Source organism: Ovis canadensis, chromosome 3, assembly GCF_042477335.2.
Source record: "Ovis canadensis isolate MfBH-ARS-UI-01 breed Bighorn chromosome 3, ARS-UI_OviCan_v2, whole genome shotgun sequence".
Lineage (NCBI taxonomy): Eukaryota > Metazoa > Chordata > Mammalia > Artiodactyla > Bovidae > Ovis > Ovis canadensis.
Genome location: NC_091247.1, coordinates 199,967,151 through 199,992,308, shown reverse-complemented (window position 1 = coordinate 199,992,308; position 25,158 = coordinate 199,967,151). Strand labels below are relative to the sequence as shown.

The following is a 25,158-nucleotide window of genomic DNA, read 5'->3' as shown; positions in this document are numbered from 1 at the left end:
TCCATATTTAAGAAGGGCAGTGCAAGGTCAGGCCTGGTGACCTCTCCAGCATGGGACAGCAGCTGGGCCCATGATTCTAGCTGCTGCTAGATACCCTTGGGGAAACAGAGGTGCCTGCAGTTCCTCTGGATCCTGCTGGTTCTCCTCCTTGGGCTTCTCTGAACACTTAGCCAGATCATGTGCGACTCAACAGGGAAGGACGCGAGCAATTTGACAGGTGCTGCCTCACCTAAACTGGAGGCTTTGAGACAACCAGAGACTGGTCCAGGTTCTGGTGAGATTCATCTTCACAGGGAGCATTCTGTTTGGGCAATCCCCATAGCATAAGCATCTTCTCTTCCTATCTACTGGCACCACTGATGCCAGGCCCATCAACAGACACAAAGAAAGAGCCTAAACACTTCCCAAATTCCCGCCAAGAATTCCTACAGTCAATCCCTCTTATCACTCACAGTGCTTCTGCTTCTTTCACTGAATCCCACCTAACAGAGATAATGTCAACCTGTGCTACAAAGTCAATATCACTGTACCCTGGACAAAGTCCTGATTGACTCAGAATATAAGACAGTCGAGCTAGTTGTAACAAATCAGGGTCTTTTAATATTTTTGTTCAAAACTATAACCATCTCTAATGCCAGCTTGGACAACACGTGACCTGTATGATGAGAGATGAGATTGAAAAGGGAAGGATTTCAATCATTCATCATGAAGAGGGCTTATTACTATATCTCACATGGTACTGAGCAGGGATCCTGCTCCTAAGCTTACAGCTGAGACAAGGGAGGTATCATTCTTCAGAAGCAGGACAGTTTCTGACGATCTCCCATACTGAAGGCCACAGTGAAAGGGAAGTGATTTACCACCAGGGAACCACCAAATCCAACTCAACAAACTATCTGAAGGCAATTTCAGAGGCATTTCAAATACAGGTCAACAAGCGGGTAGAACAATAGAAGAGGTGAGTTATTTGAAAGGGGTGAAATATTGTAAAAGCAATGATTTAAAGTAATCATCTCTTCTTAAATAAAATTGATCTATGGCATTATTCAGTTATTTTAAAATCATATCCCAGGGACTTCCCTGGTCATCCACAACAAGTTGAGAGTCTGCCTGCCAATGCAGGGCACACAGGTTTGATCCCTGGTCTGGGAAAATCCCACACGCCTCGGGGTAACTAAGCTCATGTGCCACAACTACTGAGCCCGCGCTCCAGGGCCTGGGAGCCGCAACAAGAGAAGCCACCACAATGAGAAGCCACCACAATGAGAAGACCGCACACCACAATGAAGAGCAGCCCCTGTTGGCCACAACTGGAGAAAGCCCTTGTGCAGCAACAAAGACCCAGTGCAGCCATAAATAAATAAATAAACAACTTTCAAAATATCATTTCCTACTGAGAAAGAGTAAAGTCTTACTAAATAGAATAACTCACTGATGTGATCCAAAAATAACTATTTCAACTGAGGTAAGGCTTGGTTCGGTTGAGTTCAGTTCAGTCGCTCAGTCGTGTCCGACTCTTTGCGACCCCATGGACTGCAGCACATCAGGCCTCCCTGTCCATCACCAACTCCCAGAGTTTACCCAAACTCATGTCCATTGAGTCGGTGATGCCATCCAACCATCTCATCCTCTGTCATCCCCTTCTCCTCCTGCCCTCAATCTTTCCCAGAATCAGGGTCTTTTCAAATGAGTCAGTTCTTTGCATCATGTGGCCAAAGTATTGGAGTTTCAGCTTCAGTATCAGTCCTTCCAATGAACTGATCTCCTTTAGGAAGGACTGGTTGGATCTCCTTGCAGTCCAAGGAACTCTCAAGAGTCTTCTCCAACACCACAGTTCAAAAGCATCAATTCTTTGGCACTCAGCTTTCCTTATAGTCCAACTCTTACATCCATACATGACTACTGGAAAAACCATAGCCTTGACTAGATGGACCTTTGTTGGCAAAGTAATGTCGCTGCTTTTTAATATGCTATCTAGGTTGGTCATAACTTTCCTTCTAAGGAGTAAGTGTCTTATAATTTCATGGCCGAAGTCACCATCTACAGTAAGGTTTAGTAACATCAATGAAACCCACACTTTTGTCTCTTAGTGATTAATACCTAGGTTAGCATTTAATATAACTTAAATTGTTACCATTTATTATTAAGCCTTAGGCTATTGGTATGAATCATTAAGCTGTGAGAGATGAAGACAAAATCTATGTCACTATTTTTTTCACATTTATATTTAAATAAATTGTAAAGTTTTGGGGTGTGGAGAAGAGGATTCCATACTTAAGAAAACCATTCCTAGAAAGTTTGTTAAGAACCTGGACTTGTTACTCCACTATCAGTGCTAAGGTCATATTCACTATATCCTACAAAGAACATGAAAATAACCATAGAATAGTTCCTCCCTCCTACCATCCACCTCTTAACTGAATAAACAGCAAAACTTCACTAATAAGCACAAAAGAATCTGGTCAAGTTTATTAAAACAAACAATGCGAGGAAATGCATCAAAATACCAAGAGAAGCTGCCTGGAAAAGGTAAAACAGACGTCTTTCTTTTATATTTTAAAAATATTTTAGTGTTGTATGAAAGGAGAGAAGGTTAGCACTCCCCTTGACAAGGATGGAAGAGGCTCTCGGGCCTGACAACACACATACGGTTAAGGCATTGCCAGCTACTTCATGGCATCTAACCACTGTTTTTCTTTTGGACTCTGAGAGAGAGGGAGAGGGTGGGATGATTTGGGAGAATGGCATTGAAACATGTATACTATCATGTAAGAAACGAATCGCCAGTCTATGTCCGATGCAGGATACAGGATGCTTGGGGCTGGTGCACGGGGATGACCCAGAGAGATGTTATGGGGAGGGAGGTGGGAGGGGGTTCATATTTGGGAACGCATGTACACCCGTGGTGGATTCATGTCAGTGTATGGCAAAACCAATACAGTATTGTTAAGTAAAATAAAGTAAAAATAAAAATTTAATTTTAAAAAAGTGATATAATATAGTTGAAAGAAAACATTAAAAAAATAATAAAATAAAAATATTTTAAATGATACCACTGAGGAACTTATCTTAAGGAAATAATCAAAGAAGTACACAAACCTTTTGATTCAAAGATGTTCAATGCAACTTTTTTTACTTTTGAAAAATAAAGACAGCCTAAAAGTTCAAAACCAACACTCAAAGTGTTAATTCTTTAATCCCACTATAAAACAACAAAATACAGAGCAGTATTAAAAACAGAATATTGAGAACATAAAATTTATATTACAGTATGTCTATATTCTTTATCTACCTTGTGTTTTTAAGAATCACATTACCAAATATTATGTAAAAAATGTGAAAAAATTTGTTGAAAACAATACATCTACATGGTGCTCTCAGCATCAGTGGGGAGTGATGAAAAGTTCCGGAGATGGATGAGGCACATGATGCCGTGCATGCACAGCTCTTGATCGTCTGCTTAAAAGGAGCTAAAATGGCAAGTCTAAACATATTTCACAACAATAAAAAGAAACCTGGAAAAAAATCTATAATCAGAATTATTAAGACAAATATTTTCTAAATTTATTTTTATTTATTCCTACTAAAACTTTTTTTTAAAGTAGTTTAAGACTCACAGTAAAACTGAAGGGAAGGGACAGAGAAAACACGCAGTTAGAAACAGAACGGAATGAACCACAAAATGGAATAATCTCCACTAACCTGAAATGGATGCCATTCTAAAGTCGAACTGGAAAGCCAAATTTCTCCCTAAAAGTGAAAGAAAAATCAGAGCAACATTTTTTTTAAAAAAAGTACTGTTGATAATGCTCAATGATAATCTGTCATTACTGAGCACAAAAAATGTTAGAAAGTAAATTTTATACTGCAATAACCTTCCAACAATACTACATGGTTCTTCCCACTCTACTTTTTATGGAGAATTCTCTAGATTTCAGAGAAGTAACCAAAGTCACACAAATATAACAACAAGCATGACACCAAAAACATTTAACAAACACCCAGCAAATACTTAATGAAGTTGCAAAAAAAGAGCAAAGTGTAGAGGTTAAACAGCTTTACCATTACATTATTGTGTGAGTTTAGCAAACTTAAAACAATCTGTCCTGTCAGCCACTTTCCCTATCTGTACAATTGGGATGGTGGAACCTATTTTACAAATAGTAAGTTGGATAGATTCAAATATCCCAGATGAAGCAAAACCCATTAACAAACTACTCAAATTATTCATTTAACATTTTACTGAATATTTGCTCTACAGGGTTACAATTGAGGCTCAATTTTAAAAGAGGAATTGGTATTCCATGGAAGGATGAGATTTCAGATGGAGAGAACACAAAGAGTTCAGAAATGGGGAAAAACCTGGTTTGTATTAAGAAATATTTCTGAATGGTTAAAACTTAAGAGTACACACAAGCAAGTGAAAGGAGGTGAGTCTGGAGGGTAGGAACTTTATTTAGCTTATCCATAATCTCCAAGAACACCTTTTCCAACTCTGAAATGGACAACCAACATGTTCTGAAACTAAGTCAATGTTCTCTGCAGGTAGCTTCAGCATCACCCTGCCCTTACTCAAATTGCTCACCCTATGCCCTGCCTCATGTAGAATTCTGAAGCCACCACTAGGCTGGAAAAATAGGTAGGGTCTTCTGTGACTTGCTAAGAAGCTTGAAAGAGTCACAACACTAAAAGATATTTAAGTAGAAGAGTAAACCAAGGACTTCTAATTCTTTATCTATATGAACATGCCTTCACCATTTCATGGAAATATAATTCTCCTTCTCTGGACTGTAGGGCTTCCCTGGTGGCTCAGAGGTTAAAGCGTCTGCCTCCAATGCGGGAGACCCGGGTTTGATCCCTGGGTCGGGAAGATCCCGTGAAGAAGGAAATGGTAACCCACTCCAGTATTCTTGCCTGGAGAATCCCATGTATGGAGAAGCCTGGTAGGCTACAGTCCACGGGGTCGCAAAGAGTCGGACACGACTGAGCGACTTCACCTTCTCCTTCCTCCACCTGGACTGTAAGGTTCTCCAGCAGCGTAGAGATTGAGTCTCTTCACCTCTGTATCCACGTAACCTAGTAAAATGCCTTGCATATAGTGAAGGCTCAGGGTGGCACTAGTGCCAGTATAAGAGATGTAAGAGACACAGATTCAATCCCTGGGTAGGGAAGATCCCCAGGAGGAGGGCATGGCAACCCACTCCAGTATTCTTGCCTGCAGAATCCCCATGCACAGAGGAGCCTGATGGGCTATGGTCCATAGGTCACAAAGAGGTGGACACGACTGAAGGGACTTAGCATCCAGGCACACAGGATCCAGGCATCCAGTCTCAGCAAGACTGAAAGCAGAAGCTTTCTCCACTCTTATGAAAGAATGTAGTCTACATCTCTACAACCATTTCCCCCCACTATTTTAAACAACTCCTTTGATTGTACCATTTTTTAAAAACTGCTTATAAACTCCTTCCCCAGATGATGTGATTTAATAGCAAAAGCTAGCTGAATGTAAAAAATGTTCAAAAATTAATGAGCTATGTATAGCAGGTCTGTCAGAAGTATACTTAAACACTGTTTAAAATCCAAAACAAAGGGAGATCAGCCTTGAAAAGTCCCTGGGCAGACAAAACCAACATAGCCATACAAACAAAGCTTAATTTAGCTTATTTTGAAAGACTAACTTGACCTGGGGCACTTCGCCTTTCTGCCTCTGGAAATCAGAAGCAAAACTCCCACTGTTTCCCAAGTTTGCTATGAGGTAACCACTATCCAATTCCGTATCTTTTAAGAAAATGTTAATACAACCAATCAGTGTGAAGAATAAACAGTCAATGCCCTCTTACTAAACAACCTGCTTTACATAGCCCTGAGCCTAATTCCATGTCTCAATTTGAGATCTCTTGGTCGGCAAACTGTCTTTTTGGTGGATACACAATGAACTTTCACTAATTACCACTTCCATGATTCAGTGTTTTTACTTCTGCTCCATCTGAACTTTTGGCAGCATCCTCAGGAAATACTTTACAAGGTCTCATGTCAGTCATGCATGCCTGACATCAAGTCGCCCAGTCATATCTGACTCTTTGCGATCCTATGGACTGCAGCACACCAGGCCTCCTTGTCCCTCACCATCTCCCAGAGTTTGCCCAAGTTCACTGGTGATGCCGTCCAGTCATCTCATCCTCTGAAGCCCTCTTCTACTGCCCTCAATCTTTCCCGGCACCAGGGACTTGACACCAAGTACCAGAGGCTAAATCACACACACACACACACACACACACACACACACACACACCCTGGGACTTGACACCAGGTACCAGAGGCTAAATCACACACACACACACACACCCCTCTCTCCGCCACCTCGGTTTAGATGCAATACACACACACACACACACACACACACACACACACCTCACCTCGGTTTAGATGCAATACACACACACACACACACACACACACACACACACACACACCCCTCTCTCCGCCACCTCGGTTTAGATGCAATACACACACACACACACACACACACACACACCCCTCACCTCGGTTTAGATGCAATACACACACACACACACACACACACCCACCCCTCTCTCCACCACCTCGGTTTAGATGCAACAGACACACACACACACCACACCCCGCCCCCGCTTCCGCCACCTCGGTTTAGATGCAACACACACACACACCCCTCTCTCCGCCACCTCGGTTTAGATACAACAGCAATTTAATAAAACCCTCCGTCACGCTTAGGCGTCCCCTCTGGCTTTTCCCAATAAACAGTGGTTGCAAATAAAAGGCTTTGGTGACCGAGTCTCCTGCCTGGAAAAAGCTGATGATAAAGAGACCGACCGCAGTGGAACGTGCCCCTAAAGGCCCGAGTTCCACTAGAACTGGGCGATAACGGAGAGTTCCATTAGAGGGGCGAGGGCCCCTGCTTCTCCCTCACCAACGCATTGGTGGAAGGAAGTGAACCGGCCTTCCCCATAGGCCAGGAAAAGGAATGTTAGCTCTTTCAAAGAGGTAACTAGGGGTTACCCCAGAACCTCTCCCGGGTGAAGTTAAGAAAAACATTCCCCCTCCTCGATCTCCGACCCCAAGACCCCCTCTGTCCACTACTTACCCTTTTAGCCGCACTCCAATAAAAACTTCCCGCCACCAGGCTTTCCTTTCTCTGCAGCCGGGGGCATTCACCCTTCCGGGTGGGTCCTTTCAACCAATTGCAGGTACAACCCTTCTCTTATTGGTCAAGGGGTGTGGTCACCATTTGCGTCACTGAACAAAACCAGAGATTATTGGTTGATGTTGGGAGCAGGTGTAGCCAGTAGGAAGCGGGTTTGAACCTAGGGTGGGGGCGGCTGCGTGTTTCCGGAAGACGTGGCGGCTCTTGCCTGGGCTGCTTCCCGGCTTCATTCTCTCCACTTGGCTCCACACCCAGGGCGCTCCGAGGTGCTATTGCCGCCTCCCTCACCTCTGCAGCCATGATCTCGTTAACGGACACACAGAGTAAGTACCTGCCCCGAGGCCCCGCCTCAAGCCCCGCACACACCTTCCCCGGTCTGGGTCTCGCCCGCCTTCCCCTCCGCCTGCCCGGGTCAATGAATGAAGCTCCGCGATGGGGGCGGTGGCCTGCAGTACTCAGCTAGGACTGCGGGACCCTGGAGGAGCCGGGTGCTGAACTTGCGGCTGCGGACCTGGCGGGAGGGGAGAGTCAGTGGGGTCTGGGGAGACGCCCAAGCTGGGGAGGGGGAGCTTTCGCCTAGCGCGCAGGGGTCGCGCCGCTCTCACTTTCAGGAGGATGGGCGCTTTGTTCCTGCGGGCGGCCGCGAGAGAAAGTTTGATGCGCGATGCCAGCGGCCCACTCTTGGGGTTATTTTTACACTTGACATACTTGGGGTCCTCTACAAGTTACTGCTGGTTGTTTGGAGGCCGTGTTTTAAATGTCATCCATGATAGGCTCTTTTTGGAAATGTGCTTACGCTTAAATATTTTGAGTATTTGCTTTTTGCCACCACTAGAAGCAACCTTTTAAACATCCCTTGAAATAGCTTCACTTTTCTACCGGCTGCTGTCTTCCCAATCGTAAACTTTGTGTTCAGTTAAACGACTTCTTTCGTTAATATTGTATGTTGTGCTTTGTGGTATGTTTTATTATTTTAGCATCTTTCTGTCTGCCACAGAGTTCTCCAGCCTATCTTATCTCTAAGATTCATATTGCTGTCTGTTGTCTTTCAATATAAAATTTCCCTTTCAATGTGAAATATAAAAGGGGTAGTTTTCTACCCCTTTTTGTCAGTGTTAATAATTTTGTATTTACATATCTGCCAACCCTGTGCTTCCTGTCTTTTGATGGTAGTGATAGTCTTTTTAATCTCACTTTATTTTATCTGCCATGCCTTTTTTTTATTCTGTATAACTTACTTGAATTTTAAAGATTTTTAAGAATTTAACAGTCTGTTGAAATAAAAAATAGAACTTCCTTAAAAAATGGCTTATTTTAAAGTGAAGTCGTAAGGTTTGGATTCAAGTCTTGACTAAGTTGAACTTCATTCACCAAGCTGCTTATAACTCCTGCACACACTGCCACCCCAGGAAGGGTCCCTCCCTTCCTCAGATTGAACTGCCTCTGCACCTTGAGTGCCCATTTTGGTGTATCTGTTCTGATCAGAGATAATATAGAGTCCTTTTCTGTTTGTAGGTTTTTATGTTTGGGGTGGTTTTTTTTGTTTGTTTGTTTAGTGTTATAATAAAACTACCTATTACATAAAACCATCTCATACCAGTTTACCATGTGCTTTCATGTAAAATGTTTTCTTTAGTTCTAAGAGCCTTGTAAGGCAAAGAAGAATATATCTCTTGCATAAATTAAAGAAGGCTCAAAAGAAATCTAGTGTATAATCATGAGGAAAGCAAGAGAAACAAAACTTGATCCCAGGTCTGCAGGCTCAAAAATCTTTGTCCATTTCACTGTACCCTGCTAGCATCTAAGAAGATTTGATGTTAAGTTTATTTGAAATCTATCTGAGAGGGATGAAATTTTCCCATAGCAAAAAATAGTTTCAACAGTAGATATTTATTATTTAGAATTATGCATTGATTTTTTGAGAGATTGGGTAGAATATTCAGAGCCTATTTTTGGTCCTCTTGACTGAAACCCAGAATTTAGCAGAATACTATACATAAATTGCTAGAATTTATTTCTAATAGTACTACTAATTACTCAGAGGAAGTACTTGGTCTCTATGTAGTTTTCCTATCTGTTAATACTCCTGTCTGAATCTGTGATTATTACATATATATATTATTTACTTACCTTGTGCATATAGATTCTCTTCCATTGAAGTCTTATGGGGACAAGTGCTAATTTACATCCTTTCAAAAACCAGAATGAGGGGGTTGGGTTGGAATACGGGCAGAATAGGCAGCATTCTCCTTACTTCATTATAGTGATGAAGAGGAGGAAATTAAACTTTTTGCTGCTCATTTGCTGAATGTTTTAAATAGATAATGGATGAGAATACAAAATGATTAGTGGACCAAAAGCTCTTTGGATTTCAACTGGTGTTTGTGTGTGTGTTCAACTGTAGGAATTGGCCATCATTCAAGTGACTTACCAAGATTATTCTGGGATCCCGATTCTGGGAGAGAGTGATCAAGTACTGGTCATAGTAAAAACGCAATTCATGACTTTTTAAGGGAATTCTATAATCCCCTCCAGTACCCCGCCCCCAAAAAAACCCACAAAATTTATTGAGGAGGCTGAAGTGGAGCAGTTGCCATGCTGCCTCTAAAGCTTTACTTCATTATGTCACATTGCCTAAATTCTACCATGATGTTGAACTGAGTTCTTTATTATAACATTTTCTCTTTTTGAAAGGATATAGACAGCGCTGCCTTGAAATGTCTTAAATAAGAAATCAAATCAAAAGTGCTAAGGTGATCGTCATGGGAGTAAGAATATCTCTCCTTATCGAATTTCTCCAAAAGCTTTTGATTTTAGATAAATTAGTTTTATTAGATTTTTTAGATTAGATTGTGCTTTAAAACTACACATGCCTGTGTGCATGTGCACATGCACGCATGCACATGAGCAAGAAGAATGAAATTTTAATAATGCACAAGAAAATACGTTTATTTTCAGTCAGTTCAGTCGCTCAGTCATGTCCGACGCTTTGCGACCCCATGGACTGCAGCACTCCAGGCTTCCCTGTCCATCACCAGCTCCGAGAGCTTACTCAAACTCATGTCCATTGAGTCAGTGATGCCATCCAACCATCTCATCCTCTGTCGTCCCCTTCTTCTCCTGCATTCAGTCTTTACCAGCATCAGGGTCTTTTCAGATGAATCAGTTCTTCTCATCATATGGCCAAAGGATTGGAGTTTCAGCTTCAGCATCAGTCTTTCCAATGAATATTCAACTGATTTCCTTTAGGATTGACTGGTTGGATCTCCTTGCAGTCCAAGTGACTCTCGAGAGTCTTCTCCAGCACCACAGTTCAAAAGCATCAGTTCTTTGGCACTCAGCTTTCTTTAGTCCAACTCTCACATCCATACATGACTACTGGAAAAATCATACCTTTAACTAGATGGACCTTTGTAGGCAAAGTAATATCTCTGCTTTTTAATATGCTGTCTAGTTGGGTCATTACTTTTCTTCCAAGGAGAAAGCGTCTTTTAATTTCATGGCTGCAATCACCATCTGCAGTGATTTTGGAGCCCAAGAAAATAAAGTCTGTAACTATTTCCATTGTTTCCCTATCTATTTGCCATGAAGTGATGGGACCAGATGCCATGATCTTAGCTTTCTGAATGTTGAGCTTTCAGCCAACATTTTCACTCTCCCTTTTCACTTTCATCAAGAGGGTTTTTAGTTCCTCTTCACTGTCTGCCATAAGGGTGGTGTCATCTGCATATCTGAGGTTATTGAGATTTCTCCCGGCAATCTTGATTCCAGCTTGTGCTTTATCCAGCCCAGTGTTTCTCATGATGTACTCTGCATATAAGTTAAATAAGCAGGGTGACAATATACAGCCTTGACATACTCCTTTCCTGATTTGGAACCAGTCTGTTTTTCCATGTCCAGTTCTAACTGTTGCTTCTTGACTTGCATACAGATTTCTCAGGAGGCAGGTCAGGTAGTCTGGTATTCCCATCCCATGTGGGCAACTTAAGACTCAGATTAGTAACTCATCCTTAATCACAGAAATGGCAGATGTGTGTGTGTGGAGGGGGACCGGTGTTGGGCGGGAGGGGAGTGGTGTGGGGTTTGGCTAGAATTCAAATCTAGTCCTGAGGCTCCACAGTTTATAACTTGGGACCAAAACATTTCACTGCTTTACCCAGTGCAGTCCAGCAAGAGAGGGTTGCCTCTAACATTTTTGCCAAAACACTAGCAGGTTAGTGCCAAATAGTCACTGATGTGAATGGGTCAAAAGGCTCAAACTGGCCTCACTGTTCCATTTTCTCCCCTCCAGTTCTTCCCTAAGCCTATGTATTCACAAGCCCTCTGGTTATTAAAGCACTATTTGGAGCTGCCCTCTCACCATCAGAATCGTACCCAGTAAAATAAACATGCTGTTCATGCTGAACAGCGAGGCCAGTTTGAGACTCTTGACACATTCAAATTAGGGACTGTGTGGCAATAATCAGCTAGTGTTTCAGCAAAAATGTTAGCAGCAACCCTCTCTTGCTGGACTGTACTGGGTAAAGCAGCGGAATGTTTCGGTTCCTGTGTTACAGTTATAAGCTGTGGAACCTCAAGACTAGATTTGAATTCTAGCCAAACCTCACACACTCCCCTCCTACCTAGCACCCGTCCCCCTCCACACACACCCATATTTGCCGATTCTGTGATCAAGGATGAGTTACCAATCTGAGTCTTAAGTTGCCCACATGAAACATGGAGCCAGTAATACTTTTTAACCCCCCAGTTTTGCCAAAGGAATTAGGACATTTGTGTAGACATCTCATGGCTCAGACGGTAAAGCGTCTGTCTGCAATGCAGGATCAATCCCAGGGTTGGGAAGATCCCCTGGAGAAGGAAATGGCAGCCCACTCCAGTGCTCTTGCCTGGAAAATCCCATGGATGGAGGAGCCTGGTAGGCTACTGTCCATGAGGTCGCAAAGAGTCAGACACAACTGAGCAATGTCACGTTCACTCATTAAATGTAAAACCGTATACATTGTCTTTCTTTTTCACTGCAGTTTTTAATAATATAACTGACATTATGTTAGTAACAAGCTGATTATATTAAACTTGAATCACCTAAAGATGCTTCTCCCAGAAGTTCAGCATATCCCAATACCTTTGAGTTTCATTTAATCTTATGTATTTAACTCGGGGGAGGGGGATCCTTTGGGAAGCAGTATGGCATGATGGTTAAGCACAGGGACTTTGGATTCAAATAGACCTGAGTTCAAATGCTTATCCAGATGTGTGACTTTGGGCAAATGAAGTCAATTCTCTAAACCTCAGTTTCCTCCATCTCTAAGATGATATAATGATACCTACCTTGCAATATTACTGGGAGAAATAAGTTCTGTAAGAGATGTGAAGCACTTCATAATGGCCAATTCATGGTAAATTCTCAGTATATAGTATGTTTATTGCCATATAATTTCCTTTCTGAAGAACAAACATCTCGACACGTCTCTGTTATCATTAGGACAACTTGTGAAAAAATAGAAATGGGTTGTATTTAAGTAACCCAGCTGCCAGTGATTAAATCTTAACTACTAAATAGTTACTTAATGGAATGTTACTTGCTCATTTGTCCATATTTTTCTCTCAGAAATTATGCCTGACATCTGAATAGTTATTTTGGTAAATTCTCCTGAAGCATTTAAGCATGAAAGTATCAGCTTCCAACTTTCATGAGAATTTATGTCCGTGGTGTACACTTTCCAATGTATTTATGGACAGGTACTTTGCTGACAAAGATCCATATAGTCAAAGCTGTGATTTTTCCAGTAGTCATGTATGGGTGTGAGAGCTGGACCATAAAGAAAACTGAGCAGCACCAAAAATTGATGCTTTCCAAATGTGGTGTTAGAGAAGACTCTTGAGAGTTCCTTGGACTGTAAGCAGATCAAACCAGTCAATCCTAAAGGAAATCAGTCCTGAATATTCATTGAAAGGACTGATGCTGAAGCTTCAGTACTTTGGCCACCTGATGCTAAGAGCCAACTCATTTGAAAAGACCCTGATGCTGGGAAAGATTGAAGGCTGGAGGAAAACCGGTACAACAGAGCATGAGATAGTTGGATGGCATCACCAACTGGATGAACATGAGTTTGAGAAGCTCCGGGAGTTGGTGGTGGACAGGGAAGCCTGGTATGCTGCAGTCCTCGGGGTCACAAAGAGTCAGACACAGCTGAGTAACTGAACTGAACCTGAATTCTTTTAGTCTAACTCTCAGAGAAAAAGGTAGCTGGAATGGGAGGCAGTCATTAACTGTAAATTGAAGTTGAGGATGTTGAAGAAGACACATGTAAATTTTCAACTCATTGGAACATTTTACATGGCTTAAATTTTTAAGGAGCTGTGACTTAGATTTTAGCTTTCTGGAGCTGAGGTAACAGATCAGAAATCACTACTGTGTATTTAAAATTGTATTTCCCCAAATATGGCAGTTTCAGTTCAGATCCGTTGTTTTCTGCAGGTAGTGCTGCTAGGTTAAAGTAAGGATTGGTGACTGGTTTCCTGCAAGCTGTACTAAAATGAGCAAGGAAGTAATTTCATGGATTGTGCTTTGCAACATTAACAGACTAGTGCAACTGTAACCATAGAAAGTTAAGACTCTTCAGAAGTACAGATAAGTCTAGGAAATGTAAAGGCAATAAAATTATTAGTTTTATATAAAGAGTAAATAGAGCCTTAAAAGCTTATATTTTCCACTACTCTATACTCAGTACCTAGAACAGTTGCCAACATCTAGGAGTGGATCAACAATTTTTTGTTTCTGAGTGAAGAAGTAAAGACCCAGAATGTTAATATTAGGTAAGACAGTGTTGGAGAGGTGGTTTTAGGACTGAGACTAAATGTGTGAATAGGTGCATAGTTGAGAGAGACTTATAGTAGATAAATGCATGACAAACCATCAGGAAGTCAGAGTGATGCCTCACCTTCTGAATATTAACTTTTAGAGGAGACAGCTACTTGAGTCTCAAAATTTCTCATGTTGCCATTGTGAGAAGCATAATAGAGTGCATAATAGAGCGAAGTCTGTTGTACTGACGTCCTGTAGCATTTCTGGTGGGTTCAGCATTTTAAGAAGAAACTGCAGGTCTTGTGCATATAAATACTAGTCCTGGAACATAAAAGGAGAAGAGGGGACAAAGAGTAAAAGTAAACCCATATACTTATGTCTGAAGCCAGAAGGTTTCTTGGGAGGAAAAAAAAATGCATAACCAAAGGTTTAGAATCCTGATTCATCTTTCTCTACTATGGGTATGTTTGTGAGAAGTCCTCTGTTTCATTTAAGGAGCAGAAATTCTTAACTCATTTTAAATTTGAGAGTAATTTGCTGATGTTAATTTAATTTGTTATAGTTCATAAAGAATGTCATCATAAGTTAACCTGCAGTGTTGGGACCCATGTTTCCTTATCAGTCAAAAGAAAAACTGAAACTTTTTTCCTAGTTTGCAGGGATCTGAATGTAGCTTTACTTTTGCTCTACTCTTAACTGTATGACTTCTGTTGCAGAAATTGGAATGGGATTAACAGGATTTGGAGTGTTCTTCCTATTCTTTGGAATGATCCTCTTTTTTGACAAAGCACTACTGGCTATTGGAAATGTGAGTGTTTCAACATATATTTTAGCTACATTCATAATGAAATTTTAACTTAATATAAATGAATTATTGCCAGCTGTAAAGCCAGGGGAAGATAATTCACTGTTACTCATATGAAGATTCCTGTTACATTTTCTGTTTCCATCAGGGATGAAACTTGCAAGCGTACTGTTTAAACAAAAGGTAAACACTTAATGAGGTTTTCTAATCCCGTAACTGCTCGGTTAAATATTTTGATATGTGATTTACAATAGAGTAAAATCAAGACCACCTCTGAGTAGTTGAAAGTAGATGATTTCATAGCCCCACGTCTTGATAAATTTGTTAATGTCATTTTGACTTGAAATATCTGAGATTTAACATTTACTTCAATAGCATAAGATGAAGAGTTTTTTAAAACCACTTCAACCTTTAAAATATATACCTCTATTAATAATTGGCTTGCTAAGAAAGGTGTGTATATTGTTTATTTGGAATGTGTACTCTCTTATCTGTGGTGAAGGCTGTGCAAGAGCCCTAGAAATTAGTAACCCTCTTTAAAAAAGTGTTAGCTGCTCAGTCCTGTCCGACTCGTAGTGCCCCCTCTTAGGACTGTAGCCAGGGTCCTCTGTCCATGGAATTCTCCAAGCAAGAATACTGGAGTTGATTGCCATGCTCTCCTCCAGGGGATCTTCCCAACCCAGGGATTTACGGTCTGAGCCCCCAGGGAAGCCCAGTAATCCTCCTAAGAGGGCACTAAAGTCACTAAGGATGGAATAGTTTCAAAGCGTATATTAACATCGGACTTTTAATTGGATGTTGGAAAATACAAAGGATAACAAAACTGTTCAGAATTAATGTTTTAATAAACAATAACATCAACAGCATTGGCATCTCAGAATGTGAAACTTAAACATTAGGCTTAATAAACATTTGTGTGAAATATTTTTCACTAAAGTACAGTAATGAAGAAAGGCAAGTATTTGGGAATAAAACCTGGAAGAAAACAAGTTTTTAGTTGACCACCATCTCTTGTCCATTGTCTGAAAACATACAGAATATGTTTGAGAAGGCACAGCTGTATTTCATATCAGCTGCTCCCAGACTTCTGGAATTAATAAAACTAGGATCTTCCTCCTGGGTTTGTGTGATTTCTTCTACTACCAAATGGGCCATGTCAGGTTTTCTCCCATCTGTAGGATCTCCTATCGGTCCTGATAAAAGTTTTCAGAACCGGGAGTCCCTTCAGTTGATATTTTACAGGCACCTACTCTCTTTCGCCTTCCGGTTCATCTTGTAAATTGACAAAGCTGTCGCCATCTGGCTAAACCTGGGGAAACCACTGCAGGCGCAGACACCCGTGGGTAATGCCTCATTTGTCTTTACTTCCCTTTTCTTCATCAGATCACAACAGAAGAGGGCTGAACAGAGTGGGATGTAACCACCACTTTAACATGGTCCTGCCTCTTGTGTGCATTGGTGGCCTTCTCTGGCCAGTTGGCCACATTAAAAGGCACATGTCTTAAACATTTATCATATTTATCTTTGACCATCCTTTTCAAGCGTATACAGTGCATTTAACTGCCTAACTATGTTGCATTTTCCTTCTCTTGCAGGTTTTATTTGTGGCTGGCTTGGCTTTTGTAATTGGTTTAGAAAGAACATTCAGATTCTTCTTCCAAAAACATAAAGTGAAAGCTACAGGATTTTTCCTGGGTGGTGTGTTTGTGGTCCTGATTGGTTCGCCTTTGATAGGCATGATCTTTGAAATTTATGGATTCTTTCTCTTGTTCAGGTAACTCAACTATTTTATTGTTTCAGTAAACCATTATGTCAGATAATTATTACAGAAACCCAGATGTGTTTATCAAATGCAGATGATTGCTTGTGTCAGGGTATAAATTAACTTGTAAAGCATTTTCAGTGCTATAAAGTTTACTTTGGTGGCATCTTAAGGCACTCTGTCTCTGTTTGCTGTTTTCATCAACCAACCAGTGATAGATCAATCCAGCGTTTTAACATGTAGAACCTGATACTGCACAGGTATTGCCACTTGATGATGCTTTCTTTAGTGCGTGCAGATGTTAAAAAATTTTGGACCAAATACATTATTGGAGGTTTTGATCATTTAATATTTTCTGAATGCCACTTACCAAGTAAATAATAGTATGCAATGTGAGAAAACACTTTTAAGTAAGGTTGATTAAATTACTTATTCAAGGTATATCATTTGTCTTCTCTCTGCCAAGCACCCTATTGCCCACAGCAAACATTTGCCCACAAGTGCCAAATCTGCTTTAAGGAATCTCTCATTTCTGACACATGAAATAGACTGTAAAGGAACTGGTGGGATATAGTAGTAATGTGGTTATAGATGTTTATGCAGAATGTTACAGAGCACAACTAAAGAAGGGATCACACCCAGGGAGAGGGAAGAAATGGTAACTGAATTTTGAAGTTGCTTAAAAGTTCAAAATTTTAACAAGATTTCTTTTTATATGGCTAACAGTCGGTTTTGGTGCTAGAGAATCTGTTCGTTCTGAGACCTTTTTCCCCCTCTCCCAGGGGCTTCTTTCCTGTGGTTGTTGGCTTTATTAGAAGAGTGCCAGTCCTTGGATCCCTCTTGAACTTACCTGGAATTAGATCGGTAAGTAATCCTATATTTAGCAACACATTTTTTTGAACCATTAAAATAAGTGCTCTCTGGGAGAAAGAATGGTTTGGGAGTTTGGGGTTAGCAGATGCAGACTATTATATTTAGAATGGATAAACAAGATCCTGCTGTATAGCACAGAGAACTATATTCAGCATCCTGTGATAAATCATAATAGAAAAGAATATACGTATATATATGTATAACTAGATCACTTTGCTTTACAGCAGAAATTAACACAGTGTTGTAAATCAACTACAATTTTGAAATTGTTTAAATAAAATAAAAATTTTAAAGATAAATAATTGTTCTCTGATGCTCTTTTTAGAAATCTGAGGAATTGATAACATGATTGATATGTTTTTATTATGATATATATAAACAGTTGCATCACATAAATTGTGGTTACAATGAATAACAGAAAATAATCATTGCTAAACCTATAAAACCTGAAATTTGGTTTCACTGTATCCGCATTTAATGTTGTTTTCCTTTTTTCATGTGACTTGGATTGCTATGCTACCTTTCTCTTTGAGAGTTCAAAGCACCTTTCAGTTAACTTTTATAAGAGCTTTAATTTTAGAAGCAATAATATAAAAGAACACCATTATTTCTTACAAATATGTTCTCTCTTAGACTGTATCACCAAATGGAGTGTGTTGAAACAATTAAATAAAGCATTGTGATACTGAGAGTCAGATGATAAAATTCTGTTCCCAGCTCTGTCCACAGTTAGAACGGTCTTGTCAAATCTATATCTCCAGGGCAGGCCATCAACTTCTTATAGATGTTTGCAGATTTGCATAGTTGCTTCTAGAGATACTCCATAGCATGTATTGAATTCTCAAAGAGCTAAAGGATGGCTTTCCCACTAAGGAATAGGTACCACTGTAAGCCTGATCTCATTTCAATTTTAGAGTCAGAATCTTACAGCTCACATAACCTAGATATTTGAAGTTACCTTTGGAGAGAAAATGTGCTTTCTCTCCACCTAAACATGTCATAAAATTCTAATGAATCCTCGAGTGCTAGTCACTTACTTGCAATAATATAAAATGTTGGGACCTAGGCTTATAGGGGTATATCCTGATTTCATTCACATTAATCCCCAAACTCATACAGTAGTCAGTGTTATTTATACTTAGAGTGTCTTTTGAATGTACTGAAACTTCTAGTTATATAGAGTTGTACTTATTAATCATGTCCCTAATTTAAGGATTCTTCAGTATTTGCATAAATGAACATTCAGTGCTATAAATTTTGTTTTCTACTAATGCTTCATTAAAATAAATAAGCATTTCTTAATATTATTTTATTATTATTAAGTAAAAGTATGAATAGTGACATAAAGGGTTAAATCATTCCTACATTTTGATAGTATAATAGCCACTTGGGTTATGTAACTTAATATCTTCACTAATTACTTTGTTTCAACATCTGTTTGCATCACCATCTGGAATGCTGAAGAAAGCCCAATTGCTTTATATTTGGGGTGGAGTAATCAAGTAAATAGCCACTTACATTAGTATGTGTTAAAACTTATGTTCTGTAATATCGATTTATGCTTGCATCATTAAGTCTCTTTTTAATGTCATTGCCACTTTCAGTCTGAAGTCCAGAATACACATTTAAAGTATTTTTAGTCAATAGCTGTTGTTAATTATTGAACTTAATGGAGCTAAATCTGTTTGTTCAAAGACTACATAGGCCCAGAAGAGATCCACAATAATGGTCAGTTGAAATAATATTATTGGGTTCATTAATGCATGAATGGCTGACATTTCAGCTTTTTTTTTTTTTTTAAATTTTTCTTTTGTTAAGCTAGAAGCGTTAACTTCATTTTATCCAGTTTTTTTAATTCATTGTGTTGCATTTCTCGTGTTGCACTTTTAAAGTCATATGTATAACATGTCATGCGAAAACTCGTAGAAAAAAATTTTTTATATACATTTATGTGTCAGAAGATGGTGAGTAGTACTGGGTTAATCATTGTCAGTCATACCTTAAATTTCCACAAATCTTACAAAGCTGGGTTTTTTTAATCAACATTTAGAGTTGATGTGATATTTTTAAGTGCTCTAGGCTTTTTTTTAACTATCTGTTTTTCTTCTCCTTGCAGTTTGTAGATAAAGTCGGAGAAAGCAACAATATGGTGTAACAACCATTGAATTGAAGACTCATTTAAAATATTGTATTATTTATAAAATCCTTTGAAGAATATTCAGCACAAAATTAAATTACCTGAAATAGCTTGTAATGTTCTTTACAGAAGTTTAAAAGGTATAGCCTACAAAGTACCAACAACAGTTAACAAAGAAGCGATGAAAACAGGCTTCTAACCAAGTCATCTAAGAGGTCAGCAAGCAAACCGAAGGAGGTGAAATCTATGTTACATGCATATTGAAACTTTTAAAGGCCATTTTTATTATTTTTCCACAATGTGTGAAACACAGCCATCCATAGAGAACTGTATGTAATCCCTATTTCTTTCCTTCTTATGTTCAAGATGCAAGCATATCCATAGGCATTTGCTTTTTAGAAGTGTCCACTGCAATGGCAAAAATATTTCCAGTTGCACTGTGTCTCTGAAAATGATGCATGAGTTAGATTGGATTATGTCATTTTAATCTATTAAAACCAGGAAAACCCAGTGTTGATGTATGAATCCCTTTTTTTTTTTTTTTGGTAAGAATATGGTTAAAATAAAACTTTCATGGTTCTTCTGAATCTTAATATTTTAAAAACAGATGAAAATCCGACCTAGATATTCTTTGTTGGAATGTTGCAAAGGTCATTCTTTACTATCTTACAGTTTCTAAGTTACAGCTTACTCAGCACTTTTTCCTTCAGCAACACACTCTGGAAATCCTGATATTCCTTGGGACTCTCATCTGAGCATCTGTATCTTTCATGACACATGAGCATTTAACAGAAAGCCATCTCAGCCATGAAAGAGTCTGTTACAAAGCTTGTTTCACTGAATGGTGTGTTCTTTAAGATACTAAGTGATACAACCCAAGTGAGATTTTTCCGTGTCATGATCCAGTTTTTCCTTTTATTTTTTTTTTTAATTTTAGCAGTGGTTTATTATTTTGCTTTTCATACATTGAAATAACTACTGGTAATTTTTACTTTAAGATGTAACATGTTATAAGGTTAGATTTACAGCTGTTTTTTAAAGGGCTGTTCACAGAAGCCAATTTTTCCCTTATTTTCAGCGTTTTCCTGACATAAAAATCCGTATGCATACTGTGTGTTTCATACTCGCTCTCTTCATCTTGAATTCGTGGAGAGAATCTCTGAGTTCACACGCTAAAGTTATTTTACTGTAATTAAACTGACTATAGTTCTGAAAAACATGACACTACAAAAACGATGTGGTGTTTTCTCCACTGTTGCTGCTCGACAGGCAGTAAGTAGGAAGCTGTGGTTGTTTCCTCAGGAGTAGTTTTCCAAGGAGGCACCCTTTTGTAGATGTAGGAAGCCATGTCAAGAGTCATAGTATTATTTGTTTTACTGTTAATGATTGTACTATTTGCTCATTTTTTTTAACAGTCGCAGAGCTTTTTAATACATAAAATCATTGAAATTTGTGATTTTTTATTTACAAACATGTCTACAAGATATATTATTGCCTGTGTTATTAGTAGTTAAATCTCTTGATGCACAGGGAAGTCCCATCCTTGCTCATCTAAAGAACGAACGACTTGGTAGATAGTCTTAACGGTTCAGCCTTGTGGATTACTGTCTTTTCGGTACTGGCATTTGACTTATGACATAATCTGTGAACATAGATGATATTGACAAAATGAGACTCCTACCTCAATAGTTCATGGAATGATAAGAAACCTTTTGTTGTGTAATGTTCTTCAAAAAAGTACTATCCTCACTTGGAGAGTGTCAAATATCTACATACTTGGGGGACTGACTTATATAAGTTGCCCTGTGGGACTCTGTTATACATATTTTTGACTGACCCGTATTATTTACAGTGGCTAGATAAGTCTACCTTTTTTAGAGCAAGAACATTATCTGTTAATGTAAGGAACATCTGTATTATTTAACTCCTTTGTAGACATGAATTTCTATCAGAATGTTCTTTGCACTGTAGCAGAGATCTCTTTTTCAACAATCTTGTTCAGAAAACATTATTAGACAGAAGTGTATAAAGGATGTGATAATCTCCCAGTAAGAATGAGAGGCTTGGAGCAGTTTTGTTTTTTCAAATGTGAGTTTGGGACTGCTTGGCAGCATTGTATGTTTCTTAGAACCATTGATGAGGCTCTATTTTTAAACATAACTTGTTTTCTGACAGGAAACACTGTACATCATATGGTTTCTTCCTTTCCAAAATTAGTCTTCTGTGACAAAAAAAAAAAAAGCATCAGTTATTGCTATAAAGGTGGAAGAAAAGGTCTAATACTACTTAGCCTTAAGTGTTTCTGGCATTGTTCAAATCTATTTTCTGTAACAGAAACCTATTTGGAATGTTTTTCTTTTCCCCTTATACATTGTAATTCCTGGAATACTGCTGCTTTTAAAAGTCTCACAGATTATATGACCTAACAATTGAATATTGTAAATACACTTGTCTTACTTCTCAATAAAAGGGTACTTTTCTATTAATTGGTGGTTGTCTCAACTTGGGCTGCTAAAACAAAATTCCACAGACCAACTTACACAACAGATATTAGTTCTCATGGTTCTGGATTCTGGGAAGTCCAAAATGAAGATGCTGGCAGATTCAGTTCCTGGAGAGGGCCCTCTTTCTAGCTTGCAGACAGCTGCCTCCTTTCTATGTCCTCACATGACATCGAAAAAGAGAATGAGCTCTCCTCTCTCTTCTAATAAGGACATTAATCCCTTCATGAGGCATCCCATCTTGATCACCTCATCTAAACCCAGCTACCTCCCCATGGCCCACCCCCAGTGCCAGCATATTGGCGGTTGAGTTTTCAACGTATAAGTTTGAAGGGAACAAAAATTCAATCCATAGCAATGGTCAGATGTATTTTTATTATGAAATTCTAAAAATCGAGCATTGTACAATAACCCAACTTGTGTTTTAAATTGATGGGGAAACAGTGGAAACAGTGTCAGACTTTATTTTGGGGGGCTCCCAAATCACTGCAGATGGTGATTGCAGCCATGAAATTAAAAGACACTTACTCTTTGGAAGGAAAGTTATGACCAACCTAGATAGCATATTCAAAAGCAGAGACATTACTTTGCCATCAAAGGTCTGTCTAGTCAAGGCTATGGTTTTTCCTGTGGTCATGTATGGATGTGAGAGTTGGACTGTGAAGAAAGGTGAGCGCCAAAGAATTGATGCTTTTGAACTGTGGTGTTAGAGAAAACTCTTGAGAGTCCCTTGGACTGCAAGGAGATCCAACCAGTCCATTCTGAAGGAGATCAATCCTGGGATTTCTTTGGAAGGAATGATGCTAAAGCTGAAACTCCAGTACTTTGGCCACCTCATGCGAAGAGTTGACTCACTGGAAAAGACTCTGATGCTGGGAGGGATTGGGGGCAGGAGGAGAAGAGGACAACAGAGGATGAGATGGCTGGATGGCATCACCGACTTGATGGACATGAGTTTGAGTGAACTCCAGGAGTTGGTGATGGACAGGGAGGCCTGGCGTGCTGCAATTCATGGGGTCGCAAAGAGTCGGACACGACTGAGTGACTGAACTAAACTGAACTGAATATGCAGTTTTCTTTTTTATAGAAGGATCATCACATCTTTCATTTCCAAAGTGTTTAATTATAATCAGAAATAAGCTTCAGGTAAAACAAAGTGAGCAATGAATTTAGAAATTGGTGGAGAAATGCTTAATTTTTTTTCTCAGCATGGAAGGAATATATAATATTTAAGTATTCATGACTTAAACTCAATGTCAGCAGTGTTTTGATCATAAACTTTAGTAAGGCCAAAAGCCACTGGACAAATCTATCAGTTAAGGTACACAATAAGTTTGTTGCGTCCGATCATTAAACCACAAATCTTGACTATTGTCTATTGAACTGCAAGTCTTGAATCTATTATTAAACATCCAGTACATCTTTCTAGTAGTGAAGGATAGGGAGGCCTGGTCTGCTGGAGTCCAAGGGGTCGCAAAGGGTCAGACACGACTTAAGGACTAAACATCTTTCTAACCTTTTCCACTGGGCTAAAAGGTTCCAACCTCTGTGTTTCTGCTTCTTGTATCCATGTAGGAGGTTGGACATAGCATCTGCCTCAGATCCTTCAACTGACGCTTTTCCATGGCCTTACCTCTACCACCTAAGACCTGTTAAAGGGTCACCTCTGTTTGACTAGGCCAAAACAGCAGGCCCTTCCATGTCCTCTCCTAGACCATTCCACTTGTTTTGTATTTACATGGTTTGGGGAAAGAGATTCTTGAGCTTCAAAGCTTAAGTAAAGGATAGTAAAGACATTGGCCAATGAGTGGGGAGTTTTATTTTGAATAGTGGGCCTTCTCAGTGCCCTAATAAAGCTGGTAGCTCTTTGGGGAGTTAACTTCTTCCACCCCTTTGTGAGACAACTGGCCTATGGAGCTGACTGGCCTTCACAGAGAATAAAGCCAAAACAAAATAGGAATTAAACCCAGTGACCTCAACATCCAGTACCAAAATCCTCTATTCTGTCATCAGAGGTAATTTCTATCTTTGAGTATCTTAATAGCCATATTGTCCAGGTAATCTTTCCCAAGATAGGAGCTGTTTGAAAAAGACAAACATCATATGATATCAGTTATATGTGATTTCTAAAAAAAAAAAAAAAAAATTGATACAAATGAACTTAGTAAAGAAATAGACTCACAGACATTGAAAACAAACTTACCAAAGTGGATGGAGTGGGGGGAAGGTAGATGAAGAATTTCAGATTAACAAATACACACTACTATATATAAAATAGATAAGCAACAAAGACCTACTGTAGAGCACAGGGAACTGTATTCAGTATTTTGAAATAACCTATAACTGAAAAGAATCTGAAAAAGGTTTGAGATAGATATATATAGATATATAGATATATAGATATATATACATACATATATAACAGTATTAGTTTGCTGTGCCCCTGAAGGGCTTCTCTGATGGCTCAGACAGTTGAGAATCTGCCTGTAGTACAGGAGACGTAACAGACACTAGTTCGATCCTTGGGTCAGGAAAACCCCCTGGCGAAGGGAATAGCTACCCACTGAAGTGTTCTTCCCTGGAGAATTTCCTGAAACTAATATAACCTGCACCTGAAACTAATATAACATTCTAAATAAACTATACTTCAATTTTTAAAATGTATAAATAAAATTTAAACAATTGTTTTCTAAAGGTAGGCGCTGTTGTGTGTGTGAACACAGTAATCACGGATCTTGTAAGAATGCAGTTTAAACTTTGACAGTGCTGTTTCAGTTGGGCCTGGGCACCCTGAAGTCGAATAGAAGAATTCAGATAACATCAGTGATGTGGGCAAAATTATCTCCATTAAGTATGCCTTTTAAAAAAGTTTCAGAGACAAAAACAAGTATCACGTATATAAATATATAGAATCTAGGAAAAAATGCTATAGATGAACCTATTAGCAGGGCAGAAAGAAAGACCAGACGTTAAGAAGAAACGTGGTCACAGGCCTATGGAGGAAGGGGAGGGTGAGACAAAATGGGAGATTGGGATTAACATGCATAAACTACCGTGGGTGAAAACCAGATAGCTGGTGGGAACCTGTTGTA

The 25,158-nt window shown here is 39.3% G+C and overlaps 2 protein-coding genes and 1 non-coding gene across 4 annotated transcripts in view; 2 read left to right on the top strand and 1 right to left on the bottom strand.

Annotated features, from left to right (window-relative positions):
• Nucleotides 1–7,259, bottom strand: part of RECQL (RecQ like helicase) — a 38,028-nt gene extending 30,769 nt beyond the window's left edge. The window contains exons 1-2 of one of the 2 annotated variants that reach the window (XM_069581254.1): nt 7,124–7,259; nt 3,703–3,750 (exon numbers count right to left, since the gene is read on the bottom strand). In XM_069581254.1, the coding sequence (XP_069437355.1) occupies nt 3,703–3,718 (16 nt within the window). In that variant the 5' untranslated portion in view covers nt 3,719–3,750; nt 7,124–7,259. The remainder of the gene's footprint in view (nt 1–3,702; nt 3,751–7,123) is intronic. The other variant, XM_069581255.1, reaches the window with a different exon arrangement.
• Nucleotides 2,571–2,696, top strand: LOC138438507 (U6atac minor spliceosomal RNA). The gene has a single exon (XR_011256430.1). It is a non-coding gene; the product is annotated as a U6atac minor spliceosomal RNA (small nuclear RNA).
• A 54-nt stretch (nt 7,260–7,313) lies between the features above and the next one.
• Nucleotides 7,314–22,051, top strand: GOLT1B (golgi transport 1B). Its single transcript, XM_069581253.1, has 5 exons — nt 7,314–7,506; nt 14,705–14,796; nt 16,389–16,567; nt 17,338–17,419; nt 19,545–22,051. The coding sequence occupies exons 1-5, from the start codon at nt 7,482–7,484 to the stop codon at nt 19,581–19,583; spliced, it is 417 nt and encodes a 138-aa protein (XP_069437354.1). The 5' UTR covers nt 7,314–7,481; the 3' UTR covers nt 19,584–22,051.
• The last annotated feature ends 3,107 nt before the right edge of the window (nt 22,052–25,158 follow it).